The sequence below is a fragment of the Canis aureus genome, chromosome X (assembly GCF_053574225.1).
Source record: "Canis aureus isolate CA01 chromosome X, VMU_Caureus_v.1.0, whole genome shotgun sequence".
NCBI lineage: Eukaryota > Metazoa > Chordata > Mammalia > Carnivora > Canidae > Canis > Canis aureus.
The window spans coordinates 109,780,299-109,798,280 of NC_135649.1; the positions used below are offsets into that span (position 1 = coordinate 109,780,299).

Here is a 17,982-nt window from a genome sequence, read left to right on the forward strand (position 1 = left end):
TTTCCATAATATACTTGTTAAAGATAAGTAAGTCTTTAAGACCCACACAACTCTTTAATTGTGGTTCTGAATCATGTAATAAGCATAAGGAAGATATTTTTGAATAAAGAGGGCTTTCCTTCTTTTCTCTAATTGCATCATTTAAGCAGCCACCTCCTCCACCTACTTGTAAGACCAACACTGCATCTGTATTTCCTTAAAAGGGAATATTTACCTATTAGACAAAGTGCTGCTTTCCACATGGTAAGGTTTTCTTTTTGCTGACCTTGAAGGGGAGCGATCCAAAAGTCTCTGGGTTTGAAATGTAGGGTGATTCAAACACTGTTCTGTCAAGTATCTGTCAGCTGGGTCCAACTTCAGTAAATTCTTAGGAAACAAAGTTAGGATCAGAAAGAATAATACAAAGTCAAATTTAAATTGTAATAAAAACCTTATTTCTTTTCCTTATAAAAGAAATGCATGGTCATTGCAGAATATCTAGCAGTTTAGTCCAAAAAATTTTTTTTAAAGAGGACTATCTAAATTACTACATTATCAGGGCACCTGTGTGGCTCAGTCAGTTAAGTGTCTAAATTCGGGGCAGGCCAGCTGGCTCAGCGGTGTGATCCTGGAGACCCAGGATCAAGTCCCATGTCGGGCTCCCTGCATGGAGCCTGCTTCTCCCTCTGCCTGTGTCTCTGCCTCTCTCTATATATCTGTGTCTCTCATGAATATATGGGTAGAATCTTTTAAAAAAAAAAAAAGTGTCTAAATTTGGCTCAGGTCATGATCTCCGGGTCCTAGGATCAAGCCCTGTGTCAGGTTCCATGTTCAGCTCAGTCAGAGTCTGTTTCTCCTGCTCCCTCTGCCTCCTCCCCACTTGTGCTTTTTCTAAGTAGATAGATAAAATCTTCTAAATTTTTTTTAAATAAATAAAAAATAAATCACCACATTATCTTACTATTGTTGTCCTCTGGGAATAAGCCCTTCTAGTCCTTTTTTGAATACCATATATACATATTTTCTTTTATAAAATTTGGCTCATATTATACATATAAGTTTTGGATCCTGAACTTTTCACTTACTAATCAGAAATATTTTTTACAACATAATTTAAACATTTGAAATATATTTTGGATGAAGTATATATTCACATGAAAGAATATACACTCATCTTTCTCTTGTCCCCTTCTTGGGAGGCAAGCCCATGTCAGTATTTTCTTGTGCATCCTTCATAGATACTCTGTACCTATCTCTGTCTGTTCCTTTTATTTTACCCAAATAGTAGCAGATACACAATGGTCTGCACTTAGCTTTCTTTCCAATGGACAGTAAATCTTAAGAGATCATTGCATATTGGTGAAGAGCTTTAACTCTATGGATATGCCTTAGATTGTTTTTAGCAATTCCCTAATGATAAACATTTTGGTTGTTCCTTTTATTATTATGAACAATGCTGTAAGAAATAACTTTACAACATGTTTTTAAATGACTAAAGAAGTGTGTAGTATGGATATACCATAATTTATTCAACTGGTCTCCTACTGTTGCACATTTAAATGGCTGCTGCTTTGCACTATTATAATTAATGCTATGCTAAACACCTGAAATCCTTGAATACATCCATGATCTCTTTCTTGGATAAAAACCCCCAGAGATGGATTGTTAACTCTGCAAACTTTCAAGGATTATTTTCTATGTGTTGAAAATCATCCCCTAGGAAGGTTGTCTAAAAGGATACTCCTTTCTCAGTAACTGAGAATCTACCAACTTCCTGCACCTTCATCAACAACAAGCATTATCATTTTTTAAAAATACTATTTGTAAACTAGATATTTAATAAATGGTATCTCATAGCTGTTTTAATTCACATCTGTGATTATAATGAAGTTGAATATTTTTATGCTTACTGGTTACTTACATTCCTTTTTTTAAACTTACATTCCTTCTTTTCTATTTGTGCATCTATCTTTTTAAAGATTTATTTATTTTGGAGAGAGAAAATGAGAGGAAGGGCAGAAGGAGGGGCAGAGAGAGAATCTTTGGGGATCCCTGGGTGGCTCAGTGGTTTGGCACGTGCCTTTGGCCCAGAGCATGATCCTGGAGTCCCAGGATCGAGTCCCACATCAGGCTCCCTACATGGAGTCTGCTTATCCCTCTGCCTGTGTCTCTGTCTCTGTCTCTCTCTCTCATGTGAATAAATAAGTAAAATATTTAAAAGAGAGAGACAGAGAGAGAGAGAGAGAGAGAGAGAGAAAATCTTCAAGCAGACTCCCTGCTGATGCAGAGCCAGACACGCGGCTGGATCCCAGGACACTGAGATCATGCCCTGAGCCAAAATCAAGAGTTGGACGCCCAACCGACTGAGCCACCCAGGTACCTGTCCTAATTTATTTTTAAGTCTTCTTTATATATCACAATAACTAACCCTTCTATGTTGCAAATAGTAGATGTTTTAACAACTAAAATGGTTTCTTCTGGGCAGCCTGGGTGGCTCAGGGATTTAGCGCCTGCCTTGGGCCCAGGGCCTGATCCTGGAGATCCGGGATCGAGTCCCATGTCAGGCTCCCTGCATGGAGCCTGCTTCTCCCTCTGCCTGTGTCTCTGCCTCTCTCTCTCTCTCTCTCTCTCTCTCTCTCTGTGTGTGTGTGTGTGTATTCTCATGAATAAATAAAATCTTTAAAAAAATAAAAATAAAAAAATAAAATGTTTTCTTCTAATATTATTTTAGTAGTTGGACAAGATTTTAAAAGGTGAATCATTATTAAAACTAATTGATTTTTATTAACAAATTAAGCAAATACATAAAACATGAACCTACATATCCTAACACAACTCAATAAAACACACTGAATTTGCTGTGACGATATTTGCACAGCAAAATTCAGTGAAGGCATTCTCTATCAGAGAAAGGAAGAATGTTGAAATTCCAGCATTTCCAAATCCATCTCTAGGTCACTTTCATTGGTTTTGCTCACAGTTAACCTCTTTGTGATCCACCTGAACAGTGAGAACAAACCTAGATTTGCTCCCAGTGAGCCAGGATTCAATTTCAGATAACCACCTTTAACCTAGCACCACAGAAAATGTGAAGTCTGATCCACTGAAATATTCACTTTGGGTCAAATGATTCTGGTAACCCAAACCACTCCTTACATGGAAGTGGATTTACATTCATGTTGATTCAGACACAATTCTAAAATTATCTCAATTCTTTCCTCCTCTTTAGAAAATAAAGAAAACTACGGCGGTATATAAAAATGATTTTGGTCTCACTGTCAATTAAAACAGTTAACATCAGAATGGTTTCAAATGTATGATACTGGTTAAAAACAGAAAAGTTGGCTCCTGAGTAGTATTTTAAATTAGAAGTACATATGACTTTCCACAAGCCACATATCTACTAGCATCAAAGTGCTATTTTAAGACTATCAACTGTAGAAATTACTGCATATACACAAAATTATTTTTATATTCATAAATATAGCTGTTAATTTTCAAATCACTTAACAGGAGGAGGTTTTTATGAGGAAAGTATAAAACTTACTGAGTAAATAGCTTCAAAATTCAGTATTTAGGGGGAAAAACAACACTTTTTAAAAACTAAAATAGAGTCCATATAAATTACTGTAGATTGGGTTAATTCTGGTAACTTGTAACACCCCCCCCCCCCCCCGCTAAAATGGCTAATATCTATAACAGATGCAGGATGAGATGGCCATTTTAGATATTTATATATGGACAAAACTAACAAATCTGTTTTAGAGAATGGCACAGAGATATATTTCTTAATGAAAGGATAAATGAGGTTATTTACTTTTCAAATTTACTTTAAAAATAGCTGAAAGACAAAGGAATCATTCTATTTATACTACATTCAATAACAAGTCAATATTAATCTTTGGTGAGAGAACTCAGAATTGTGATTTCCAGGAGTGGGGAGGCACATGGGTATACAGCCAGGGAGGGGGTCATAAAGAGGCTTCTAGGGTGTTAATAATTTTCTCGATTTCAGTCTTGATGTGGTTAAATGAATACGTTTACATTCTAAAAACTAACTGAAATGTATATATAATTTGCATACCTTATAAATATACATTTCAATGGAAATGTTTACTTAATGTTAAAAAATTTGAGGCTAAATATGTTAAATTGGAATTAGATTGTATAATTTCCAAATTGGTAACAATACAGAAAGATTCCAGTTATCTTTGTACTTTTATCTGTGCTAGATTTTACCAATGACACTTGGTAATTAGGTTTGGTAATGATTTAACCAAAAAAAGTTTAGTTATCTTTTTAAAAAAAAACAAAAGGCAGAAAACATGAAATTGTATTTAATTCAGTTCTTTGTCTTTACCCTATTTACATTTTTTAAGTTACTGAATCATTAAGCCCTGATAAATATTGATTGTGTGAAAGAACATATTGATGAAATCCAACTGATTTAAGAGATAATTTATGCCTAATTAACACGAAAGACCCTTGAGGGCTATCTTTTTAACAGCACCTCTCAATCTGTGTTCAGAATACCAGTACTGTAGAGTTATTTTTTAAAAAGTATTGAGTATTAAAAAAAAAAAAAAGTATTGAGTATTTATTTAATTAAACTTGGGAACTGTTGAGCGAGACATAAATGCTTCTTTACTGTGGGATTTCTGAAAGCCTTTATAAATTAATGAATGTTGTGAATCTCTACAAAAGGTTATGTGGTATGTATTCTTTCTAAAAAGCCATGTCCCCTCCCCCACTATTACCCCCACACCAATTTGCACGCAGGAACATAGTTTAAAGCACAGCAACGTTCTGAGAGTGCTGCTCAGCAATTCCCAACTGTGCTACGTATACCTTTAGAGACTCTGTGCATAATGTAACCTCCTCTCATTTTGAACAATAAGCTACATGGGCATAAAATAAAATTGATCCATTAACAACTATTTTTTGAAGGTCTACTATCAAACAACCAGCACCAGCTTATGTACTGGCTGGCTATAAGGAAAGCTACGGAAACAGGAAAAACTGGTTCTCACTCAAGAGGTTGTCTGCCTAATGAGGATGAAAAGCTTAAATAAAAAACTGTGAGAATGTTTTAAGCAGTGCAGAGCAGGAAAACTTTCTGGATGAGGGCAGGAGCATGAGGAGGCATGCTCAGGTGTGGTAGTAGCAGTGATCCTGCTGTGGCCCCAAAAAAAAAAAAGCCAGAAAGAACCCAATCATCAGGGAAAGAAGAAGCCAAGTTAGAAAAAGAGAAGAACTAGGTTCACTTACAAAATAATCCTATGAGAGGCCTCTGATATCAAGTTTAAAAAAAAAATTAGAATCTCTTTTCTTTCAACTTTCATTTTAAGATTTGTTTTGAAATGTTATTACTATGCAGCTCTTCAATGCTGAATAAATTTTTAAATTATTTATTATTTATATTTAAATCGTTATTATTCTATCCATTTTAGGAATGTAATTGAGGTATCTTATGGCCCTATCTACATGGAATGTTATAAAACTAGGTACTGCTTCTATTTTAAATAAATTGCATGCTTTTAACATAACATAGTCCCCCATTACTACTATACATCTATTAACAAAATACATGTATTTTACAAAAGCAGGCTCTGATCACATGAAAACACAAAAAAACTCATAAACCAAAAGACATTTTATACAGACAATATCAACTTGTCCCACCTTCATTAAGTCAAGTAAGACGCTATTTAGAATTCCAAGGTATCTTCTCTCCAATGTCTGAGGATGGTTAACAGCTGGAAACTGTAAGAACAACAGGAGAGGAGTGTCAGCACATGGGGAGTGGGATCCATGTGCATGTACTGTGAGTGCTGGAAAAGGTAGCAAAAAAACAGACATTATTGCTCTAGTGCCAAAGTCAAATTTATTTCCTATGCCTATTACTTTTGTGTCTAGGTATTTGAGGTAAGGATTAAAAGGATTGGATGTTAAGTAACAGAAAATGTGCAGGTGAAAGAGAATATTAAATCTAGTCAGACAATGAAGCATGTAAAACAAACCTAACTATAAAAATTTGAGACTGTATTTATACAGTTTACACAGTACTGTATGTTTATATAGACAATTCAGTTATAATATACTTTATACAGAATTTGTCTGCTTGCACAGACAATTCGTAAGCCTTTGTTACAACATCATTTACTCCTGAAAATTAGAGAAGTAAAATAAAAAGAGAGAGAGAGAAGGCAGAAGCAAGTACTTAAAAGGCCACAGAAATGGAAATAGTGAATTCAGATACATGTTCTAGCATTGCTTTTATTTTATTTTTAAGATTTTATTTATTTATTCATGAGAGACACAGAGAGAGGCAGAGACACAGGCAGAGGGAGAAGCAGTCTCTCTGTGGGGAGCCCGATGCAGAACTCGATCCCAGGACCCCTGGATCACGCCCCAGGCTGAAGGCAGACACTCAACCACTGAGCCACCCAGATGCTCCTATCATTGCTTTTAAAATACTCTTTTAATGACCTATTTTCAATTCCTTGCTTTATATAAGTTGGAACAGGAGACAAACAGTCTCCTAAATTAATAAATGCCTTTTTAAATAAAATGAGGGGAGGAGATCAAATTTATTTAGGTGCTCTGTCCTCTCTACCACCTCACATTTTGCAACATCTAAGTAGATGAATAAGTAATAGAGCCTGATGCCATGTACTCCCTCGCAATAGGAAGGCTCTTTTGCTTTTAATACGTTATTTTCTTTATACCAACATAAGAGTATTTCAAAGTACTAGAATCCTTAAACGTGTTAAATACGTGGATGGGAGGACTAGTTATGGAGGAAAATTTTCAAACAAGGCCCTTAAGTCATGATTATGACATTATCTGCACACTGTGCTAGGGATGGCCAGAGATACTGCATATGGGTCAGAACTAAACCTTGCACTGAAGGTGCAACTTGCCACAGTTGGCTAGGACAGCAATCAGCACTGAACTGTACAGTCAAAAATTCTACTTGAGGGTTGGAGAAAGGAGAGACCAAGGCAATTTGCAGCTGGAGAAAAAAAGAATCCATAGACAATATTTGAACTAGGTTTTAAAAGATAAGTAAAATGTGGTGACAGAGAAAAGTAGGACAGCACCCCAGACAGAGGAAGTAGAAGGAATACATGAACTTAACACAGACACAGGCAAACCTATAACTAATTACAGAGCGATGCTATACAAGGCATGGTAGCAATTCTTCTTATTATTTTAGAGATGAAGAAGGTGACAATCAAAAAGTTCAAGTAACTGATTCAAGGCAGGTTACATAATTAAAAAGCAGAACTAATATTTGCACCCAGGTCTATAATTCAAACCCACACTCTTTCTGAACCTAGGCACCTCTCTCAAGGGAGGTTTTTTTGGATGTTGTTGGAGTATTAAATATCAGCCCAAAGAAAGACACCTGTCATGCTGTGATAAACAACTCTGTACTGCTACGTTGTAATTAATATTTTGCTTATGAGGTCTATCTTATGCTACCAGATGTTCCTTTCTTTCTTCAGAAGTAACATTTCATTGATAAGAAAATTAATGAAGAGAGTGAAAAGGTATTAAAAATATTATGATAAAAAATGACCAAACTAACTTTAAAAAATTAATTTATATGCTTTTGAATGAAATCTACCATTCTCATGTGATAATTCAACAAATAACCAAAACTCAAGCATGGAAGTTTAAATTATATCCCAATGAGTAGCTTCTCTTTCTTTCTTAATCATTTGAACAATACAACACAACAAGAGCACATCTTTAATGAGCACTTACTATGTGTCAGGCAGTGGTCTGGGCATGTTACAGATAATACTTAACCTTCACAACAACCCCATCAGGTAGTACTTCTGTTATCAGCATTTTCTACATGAAGAAATAGAGGCACAAGAAGCTTGCCAAAGTCATTCATGTAGGAAATATGGAGCCAGGCTTTGCACCCCAGCAGTCTGACTCCAGAATCTATGTCCTAGACTATGGGACATCGATCGCTACTTTTTCTAAATAAAGCATACCAATAGAGCAACATCTTGTTGACTTTCCAATCCCTACACAACTGAATCGAAATGCCAATAACACTAGACCGGTCGCCAGTGAGTCTGTGTCTCATGGAAGTTCCAGTTCACACGTCCTACATGCTTGGCCATCTGTCGCAGATATTCTCCAACAGAATGATAAAGGAAGACATTTCCCTCAAATGACGTTGCTAAGCCTCCAAAAAGATTAACCTAATTTAGTTAAAATACCACAAACACTTTCAGACCAAATTGTAAAAATATTAACGTTTATAAAAATCAAAGTGTCATGGAAGCAGCAATTTCTCTGACGGTTATTTATAAGCAGTGTTGTCATGTGGTATCCAGCATCTTATAGATAATACTATTCAGTGAGGAGGTCTGTGAACAAAACAGACCACACACAAATGAGGGAATGAGATCCTTCGTTTGGCCTATCTAACACAAATGCTACTCATTCTTCATATCCATTATAAACTTCCAATCTTCTATAAATCTTTCTCCAGTGAATCCAGCCAATTATGACTTCTAATTTTCCAGAATGTTTAACCCTCTTGTGGTCTCAGCCATATTGAGAGATGTTTTAGAAAACAGTGTAATGCACTAAAGAATGAAGTTTTTTATTATATACCAGGCTTTATGATGTTATATTGCTTTCCAATTATTTCATGTGCAAACGTCTTAATTCTTTGGCTCATTTACAAGTTATTAAGGCTAGGTACTATTACACATCTGTTTACACTCTCTTCAGGCAATCAGCATGGAGTCTCTTTAACCAGGCATAGAACAGGAAGCCAACAGGGCCAGCTTGATGTTCCAGAAGTTACAGTTAAAATCCTGAGGTCAGATATTCAATCACTGAATACTATTCAACCTTGTAGGCACTACTCTAGATGTGCTATGAATATAATGGCAGACATGATAGTTCATTTCCTCAAGGAATTCATCAGTTCAGCGAGGATACATATATAATTTTTGAAAACAGCTATTTAAAAGAGATGGCAATGAATGCTACCAGAGCACAGAAAGGGGAGTCACCCACTCCTTGGAAGAGTCTGGAAGGACTTCCGGGAGTGAGAATACTTGACCTCAGTCTGGGGAAAGGAGGAGGAAGAGCTTTCCAGGAAGTAGAGCGAGTACTAGGAGCATCACAGAAATGAAAATACAGAACTGTAGAAGCAACATGTCAAGGAAATGGTGAGAAGTTCAATATGTTAAGTAGGGGGCAATGGTGGGAACAAGTAGCAGACAAGGCTGGAGGGCTAAGAGCAAGGGGTTCTTAATGCTACCTCCTAATGTAAGCAATCCCGTTGAGGCTTTCAAACCCAAAGGAGACAGAACTGAATGTGCAATTTGAGGGAAGATTATTCCAAATGCAATGTGAAAAGAATGAAGACAGAAAGTTGGAGAGAGGAGTTTAGGAGTAGTCAATAAGTTCAGGTAAAACCTGCTAAGGGTGAAAGAAGCATTAGAGATAGAGAGAAGGGAGGCTCAGTTGAGCTTGAGTGCTGACGACACAAACTGGCTCAATGTATCATTCAAGTATTCACTGAGTCCCTAACTAGATGTGCTGGACTCTACTACAGATGCTGGAAATACAGTGAAAAAACAGACGATTTCTGCCATTGGGGAGCTTATACTCTAGTAGTTGAGAATTTGACAGTTGATAATTAACAAATAAACAACACATCTACATACTAGGGTAAGTGCTAGGATAGAAAAAAAGAAGGGTGGTGCTAAGTAAGGGAGACACTAGGAAGATGATGGGGGCAGTATGCTGGTGGCATCAAAGAGGGGGACATTCTTGGAGGGGAGACTTAAAAAGTGAGAAGGGATCGTGCAACAGAAGCACTTTCCCAGGAGAAAGAGCGACAAATCCCAAATCCCTGAAGATGAAAAAAATCTTAAAATGCTTATAGTAGTCAAAAAAAAAAAAAAAAAAAAAAAGACAAGTTGTGGTGAGAGCTTGGAGAGAGAAAGAGAAGCAGCCACTATGTTGTGTGCTCATGTGTGAGGAGGGTTTGTTCATCAAAGTGAAATGAACTGAGGTCCAGAAAGTCAAAAGAAAAATGAAGTGTTCTGCAAATGTCAAGAAAACATGGTTTGGGGACCATGTGTTTAAAAGAAAGGAAGTGGCGGTTTTATAGTTCTCACAATGGTCACCAATCAGCATGTTAGCCCAGAGTAGTTGTAAACAAAAAAGTAGCTTTTGGGGTAGATGGCAAAAGTAGCTCTTGGGATAGATAGGCAAAAGTAGTTTTTGCCTATAGGTAGGCAGCCTATATCTGGATACTCTAATAAAGTGCCTCTGCAAGTTGCTTGTCTCTCATTTGGGGAAAGTTTATATCTTAAGGCCCTTTTCAGTATATTCCCTGAAAACAAGTTTTATACAAAGTTGGCAAGTCCAGAAAAGGCTGCCCAAGACAATATACTAGTTTGAAGTGCTTCACTGATGCTTCACTGTCAACAGACAAGAAATAGCTTCTAGAACACAACCTTTAAATCTATAGAATGCAAGTATTCATAGTCTCCCTCAAATCATTGCAAATATGTTTGTTCAAATAAGCAACAGTCATTTATACATTTTTATATCTCTTGAGGATGCTTAATATTTTACAGAAAGCAACATTCTGAGATAACCAACGTGTAGAATATGATAATGCATATGCTAGAAGAGGGTTTGAAAATTTGGAACTTATAAACTAGGAAAAACATTAGCAGTTCCCACTTTCAAATTCAGACTACTTCTTAAAATTCACAAGTACTATATAAGATTCAAAAATAAAATATTATAATGGGGATTATAAACATTGTATTGGGAAAGGGAATAGTATTCAATGGATAGCTTAGCATTCCATTGTGCAACGAACAATGATTTAAATACTGCTGTATTGATTCCATTTGGACTTTTAGTAAAGCCTCTTACCCGGAGCCCATGGAATCGAGGATTACTGTAGAAGAGCTTCATCTGTTCAGATGGAAGTGGTCCTAGCACCTTCTGAATAGTAAAAAGTTGGTCGATTTCGCTCTCTCCAGGAAATAAAGGCTGTCCATCGCTAAGCTCCCCAAGAATACAGCCCACTGACCACATATCTACAGACTTTCCATAAGGAGCTCTGAAAAGCAAATGGAGAGATTATCTTGGCAAATGAAGAAGAAATACATTTTAATAACTTCCAAATTATTTTGAGCAGATTCAAAATTTAAAGCAATTTGTGTATTTAAGGAATTAAAAATGAGGCTGAAGAAAAGGAATTATGGATATCCAAGTAAAATTCAGAGCACAAGTAAATAAATCTATGCTAATAAAACCATCAGTTTAATAACAATTTAGTTAGTATACACTAAGTTGAAGTCTATTCACCTCTGGGCATATTTTGAACATGAATGGCTTAATAAACCCTAATACAGTGCACATGAGTCTGATGAGTTAACATTTCACTTGGAAAATCAAATACTCCCAGGAAATGCATTTTCTAGGTAATTATCCTTTAGCTCTTGAAATGTCAAAAAGTTATACCTCATCCATTTTTTGAGTTCAGACTATTAAAATGTAACTATTGGCTCACGTGTCTTCTTAAACAATAAACATTGAATATTATTTAACTTTTGATTGTATAGAATCACGATTTCTAATACCTAGGGTGGTCTAAGCTCTATTGTATTATTTACCTGAAACTATTTGTACCCTGTGTATATGGCGCTTTATGATAATTATTTGCCTCAAAGCATTTTTTTCCATTTCCTTAGGGGTTTACAGCTCTCCACTTGGATCTGAGTTTACGAGAAGGCTTTAGGAGTGTTACTATTATTAATAAGTGGAGACTATATGTGAAAACCTAAGTACTCCAAAAATGCTTTATATGTATGCCCCAGTATCTATAGCCTTAGGTTAAATTATATGTGGCAGATTAAGAAACCATATTTTCTTTAGTTTCAAATACAAATAATCCAAGTTTTAAGAATGAAAAGCCAAGGGATGCCTGGGTGGCTCAGTGGTTAAGCATCTGCCTTTCGGCTCAAGGCATGATCCTGGAGTCCTGGGATCGAGTCCCATTATTAGGCTCCCTGCATGGAGCCTGCTTCTCCCTCTGCCTATGTCTGTCTGTCTGTCTCTCTCCGTCTCTCGTGAATAAATAAATAAAATCTTAAAAAAAAAAAAAAAAAAAAGAAAGAATAGAAAGCCAAGGGTGCCTGGGTAACTCAGTTGGCTAGGTGTCTAACCCTTTTCTTCAGCTCAGGTCATGCATGATCTCAGGGTTGTGGGATTAAGCCCCATGTCAGGCTCCATGCTGAGCATGAAGGCTGCTTAAGATTCTTTCTCTCCTTCTGCCCCTCCCCTCCTCATGTTCATGTTTCTCTAAAGAAATTAAAAAGATAAGAGAAAATAAAGTATCTGAAAAAAAAATATGGGATGAAATTCTAGAATGCTATAATGACACAGCAGTAATACAAAACTTTTAATACTCTAAATTAAAGCACTGTTAACAGTATACAGAATATGTTTCTAGGACAATAAATCACTACAACTGTAAGTCAGTATTTTATTTATCTCATTTCCTTCCCACAAAAACCTACAGGTAGGACCATATTAGGAAACTTCATGTAGACTTTTTTGGTAGCTTGTTGAGGAGGAAAGGATACTGATATTTCTTTAATATCTGTAGAAAAGAAAAAACCTTGTGCTAGATGGAGAAACTTAGGGAAAATTTCTACATAACCAAATCGCACTATTTTTCTTCTGTCAATGGATGTGAATAATTTATGCAGCTGGAACTATTTTGAATGTCAAGGACAAAATCTTGAGAATGTACAAAAATGTACATTTTTAATGTTAACCAAATATCAACAGATTTCAACGGGATTTTTACACAAATAATATGGTTCTTCAACTAGTACTTGACAATCATTTAATTAGCAATATATAATTTGGCTCAAATTAATTGAAGTTGCAATTTACTTTTGGTAGCTCCCACACATTTCTAAACATAACTGCTGTTTTCTGACAGGTATTATTAGGCAGCAAATACTCTCTGAAGGTCTGCAATAAGGCTGTCCTCAGAATGAACTCCTTGGGGCCATTGTATAGACAAAACTATATTATAAAAAGTCCTCTACCATAATTGAATCCTCAGATGGTGTTCTAAGAATGATCTACTTCATACTCATTTCTTCTTTGGCAAATCTGCCCAGTAAACTCAAACTCCAATTCCTCCCAAAAGAAAAGGGACTATGCATCCAAGTAAGTCCAGACAGAAGTACACAGAAAAAGAAACAAAGACAATCACAAAAGAAAATCAACCCTAAAACCAAGTTTAAAAATTAGCACAGAAATTCCAAAATCTATCCACACAAAGAGAGATACTAAAGTGACTAACCACATTTATTTCCCAAGATAAAGCAAGCTATTGATTTTTTTTTAAAGTAAAGCTTTCAATAACTGATATCAACAATTCGTATAGGTTCTATGTCAACAATGAATTAAGAATTACAACCAGATGGTTAATAGACACTGGGAAGGGCACCTGGGTGGCTTAGTAGTTGAGCGTCTGCCTTTGGCTCAGGTTGTGATCCCGGAGTCCCAGGACTGAGTCCTGCATCAGTCTCCCTGAAAGGAGTCTACTTCTCTCTCTGCCTATGTCTCTGCCTCTCTCTCTCTGTGTCTTTCATGAATAAATAAATAAAATACTAAAAAAAAAAGAAAAAAAAATACACACTGGGAAATTGTGAACATCAAAATAAACCTTCAGTGAGTAACTTAAACATAATCATCATGATCTTCAACAAAAGGAAATTTATATTCCTACTATATAAAAAAGTATCTTTTTAAAAAAGATTTTATTTATTTATTTGACAGAGAGAGAGAGAGAGAGAACATGAGTAGGGGAGCAGTAGAGGGAAAGGGAGAAGCAGGGTCCCTGCTGAGCAGGGAGCTCGATGCAGGGTTCGATCCCAGGACCCTGGGATCATGACCTGAGCCAAAGGCAGACATTTAACTGATTGAGCCACCCAGGCACCCCAAAAAGTATCTTTTAAAAATTAAATTTCTTGGGGCACCTGGGTGGCTCAGTTGGTTGAGTGTCTGACTCTTGATTTCTTTTTTTTTTTAAATAATAAATTTATTTTTTATTGGTGTTCAATTTGCCAACATACAGAATAACACCCAGTGCTCATCCTGTCAAGTGCCCTCCTCAATGCTCACCACCCAGTCACCCCCACGCCCCTGACTCTTGATTTCTGTTCAGGTCATGAGATCAAGCCCTGAGTCAGGCTCCAAAACCAGCACAGAGTCTGTTTGAGATTCTCTCTTCCTATCCCTCTACTCCGCTCCCTACTCAAGCTCTCTCTTTAAACAAACACATAAATAAAATCTTTAAAAATTACATTTCTCATATCCCCCAGATACACATTTGGTGCACTAAAGAGATGAAACCTATAATTAGAGCACTGGTCATCATTACCACCATATCTCATTTTATTTGTAGAATGTGCATTCTTTTTCCATTCTTGGATGGTCCCAAAGAAGTAAATACAATATAGGGAAAATAAGAAAATATTACAAATAAGGTGAGTAGAGGATTATTCATATAACTGTGATTGAGTTCAGGAGGATAGGCTCCTTCTTAGGCTCTCAAGTTAAAACATACTAAAAAGAAAAAAAGAATCTTATCAGAAAATCCTTTTCTGGGGTTAACAGATGAAAGAGCATTTAAAGTGGAAGGAAGGGGCAGCCCAGGTGGCTCAGCGGTTTAGCACCACCTTCAGCCCAGGGCATGATCCTGGAGACCCGGGATCGAGTCCCACGTCGGGCTCCCTGCATGGAGCCTGCTTCTCCCTCTGCCTGTGTCTCTGCCTCTCTCTGTGTGTGTCTCTCATGAATAAATAAATAAATAAAATCTTAAAAAAAAAATAAAGTAGAAGGAAGGGTGGGCACAAAGTGGATGGATGTGATGTTGCTGAGAAAATCATCAAAGCAGTGTGTTTGAATAGTCATTTGCCATCAAACAGGATTTCTCTATTCAGAAGAAAATTGGCAATTGGTTCAGTATTTACATCATGTTTCTAGCAACGTGGCTGGATATAAGAGACACTTGATAAGTATTTGCTGAATTAATTAATTAATGAACAAACCAACAGACAGGCCAGGCCTCCCAACAGGAGGTTGAGTTTATTTCTTCATCCCTTGAGTCAGGGCCTGGTCATGTAACAAGCTTTGGCCAATGAGACAAAAGCCATGCAAACAGAGGCTTGAAAACTACTTTTGCTTTTGGGGCTTGCCCTCTTGCTGCAAGAAATTTTTCAGTTATCACATGAAGCAACTTGGATGAGTGTCTATGGAACGGAGATGGTCTGTTCCAGCTGAAGCCTCGTAAACCCACCAGCTAGACTCCAGATGATCTGCTGGCTGACTGTAGCTACCTGAGTGATTCCCATTGAGACCAATGGATTGAGGAACAATCCAGCTGAACTTCAATTACTGACTTCCCCAAAACACTGGTACCTAGAATTCTGAGCAAATAAAATGGTGTTTGTTTTATATCACTAAGTTTTTTGGGTGGATTGTTACACTGCAATTGGTAACTGGTATTTGATTAACTAAAGATCTTATCTTTCATACATGATCCCTAAGCTAATGATATACGATCAGAAAATATATAAATGTCATTTTATTTAGGGACGGTAACTCACCCAAGTAAGAGTTCTGGGGACCGATACCACCTGGTGGCCACATATTCTGTATAATTAGCATTATTGCCTTCTGATAGATTCCGAGCAAAACCTGAAAGACAGAAAAACCCAAAGGTATAGCTTTGAAAAATAAATAATAACTTCATGTTGGTAAAGTATTTCAGTGTTAGTAATATTTTAAAGGAACATCAAAAGAACATAATGACTGGTAATGAATGGGCTGTTTACTAATGGCACCTTCAATTATTTTACTAATTGACATTCATATGTCAATTAAAAGAATAATTTAAGAATACACTAAATTAATATTAATATTTTCTTATTTAGAAAGAATATTTAGTGTATTCACTATTAATATTTTCTTATTTAGAAAGAATATTTAGTGTATTCACTAAAAAAGCCAGTTGCCTCCTATACTAAAGAAATCCATATTTTTGAAGTCATCACATGCTTTTATAAGCATTCAGAGCATATTTTTAAGTCAGCTCTCTCAATAAATGCAAATTTTAGGAACAAAATGAAGTCCCCACAAGAGCTCAAGTCAAAGCTAAAATACCCTGTCATAGATGGCCATTATATTCCAATATGTGGGACTTAACACAGTATTTGTAGATCTATAATTGCTGATCAATTCTAGCCATTGTATAAAGAACTAATGATTGACAAAGATGGAAACTAAGCAGGCCAAAATTATTTTCATCTCCTAATATAACTGAGAAGCATATTAGGGGTATCTTAATTACTTATAGACTCTAATCATTATTTTCCCTTTAAACCCTCACACAAAAAAAATAAAAAATAAAAAAAATAAACCCTCACACAAGGTTTTGGGGTCTAAAAATAAGCCAGTAGGTAAGCTAATTACCCATCTAGCTCGCCAAAAGCTTACAGATAGTCACAGAGAACCAGAACATTAAAATCAGGGGTAAAAATTAAGGTGTTTGTCAGTTTTGAAAAGCAGAAAATAGTGTTTCTTAAAATGGAGGAATAAAAAATAAAAACAACCACAGCAAAAAACAAAGCCTGAACTTCAGTTAATCAATGCTTCATTGTAAGGCATATTTGGAAGAAATATTCCTATTTCCAAATGAGATTCTTCAAGCTAGACAAAGGAGCTCCATGCCCTGGGAGGGAAAGCAGTTCGGAAGTCCTCATTGAGTATGCTAGGGCACAGAGTACCACATGCAGTGCTGCCATGTGAAACCTCCTTATCACTTAAAATTGTCTTTCCTTTAAGAAATGATGTTGGGGGTGCCTGGGTAGTTCAGCTGGTTAAGCATCTGACTCTTGATTTCGGCTTAGGTCATGATATCGATATCCTGGGATCAAGCCCTAAGTCTGTCTCCGTACTCAGTGGGAAATCTGCTTGAGGATTTTCTTTCTCCTTTAACCACCCCCCCGCCACATGCACACACACTCGCTCGCACTCTCTCTCCCCCCCTAAAATAAATAAATAAATCTTTTTTAAAAAAGAAAGAAAGAAAGAAATGATGCCAGTCCAAGGATATCCTTTTCCTATTATCAACCATTCTATAGGTATCTTTTTTGTATTTATAACTTGCTTACAAATTTCAGTAATTTGTGTGTTTAAGCAGATCACCAATCCATAAAATCATGGAAGAACAGTAAAGGGCATATGAGGTGCACAAAATCTCAGTGTTTGGTGGTAACACAATTATTGATAGGAAGCCAGAAATAGAAACAGAAATACTTCTGAAAATCACAATGCTAAGAAAGTGCTAAAAATGTCAAGGTCAAAATCTTCTAAATAATTATATTTTGGTATTTTTTTATTCTCCTAAGCACTTTATAAGATGTTTAACATATAGCAGATTAAAAAAAAAAACATATAGCAGGATTCTTCTTTGCAACATTCTTTATAAAGTATGAAAAAATTTAAGTCCTTTAAAACATTTTTCCTCAGGCAAACAGGTTCATAACACTCAAATTCCTTACAAATACTGAGTGAAAACAATTATACATGCCTTTAATAGCTACACTAGACAAATCTGGTCATTCACACAGTGCATTCTCTAGCTTCCATTTCTCATTTGTTTGACCCATCTACAAGATACTAAACTAACATATTTAATGAAAGGCAATGCATTCTCTTTTATACATAGAGGTTTACATCATATTTATGATTATACTTGGATATATGAAAAATAACATTAAAAAAAAATCAAGGTTTCTTCAGCATATGGATTAGACAGAAGATTTTCTTAAGGTGATCCAGAACTTAAACACCCTAATTTATAGTTTTAAAACTTTTGTACATTATTTTAACTTAAATAGCACTTAA

The 17,982-nt window shown here is 36.0% G+C and overlaps 1 protein-coding gene across 21 annotated transcripts in view; it reads right to left on the bottom strand.

Annotated features, from left to right (window-relative positions):
- The window catches only part of CDKL5 (cyclin dependent kinase like 5), a 216,971-nt gene that overhangs the window by 42,719 nt on the left and 156,270 nt on the right, over nt 1-17,982 (bottom strand). For all 21 annotated transcript variants that reach the window (XM_077888507.1, XM_077888493.1, XM_077888490.1 and 18 more), the window contains 4 exons: nt 15,681-15,771; nt 10,918-11,107; nt 5,662-5,742; nt 215-366 (listed from right to left, as the gene is read on the bottom strand). In XM_077888507.1, coding sequence (XP_077744633.1) covers nt 215-366; nt 5,662-5,742; nt 10,918-11,107; nt 15,681-15,771 — 514 coding nt within the window. The remainder of the gene's footprint in view (nt 1-214; nt 367-5,661; nt 5,743-10,917; nt 11,108-15,680; nt 15,772-17,982) is intronic.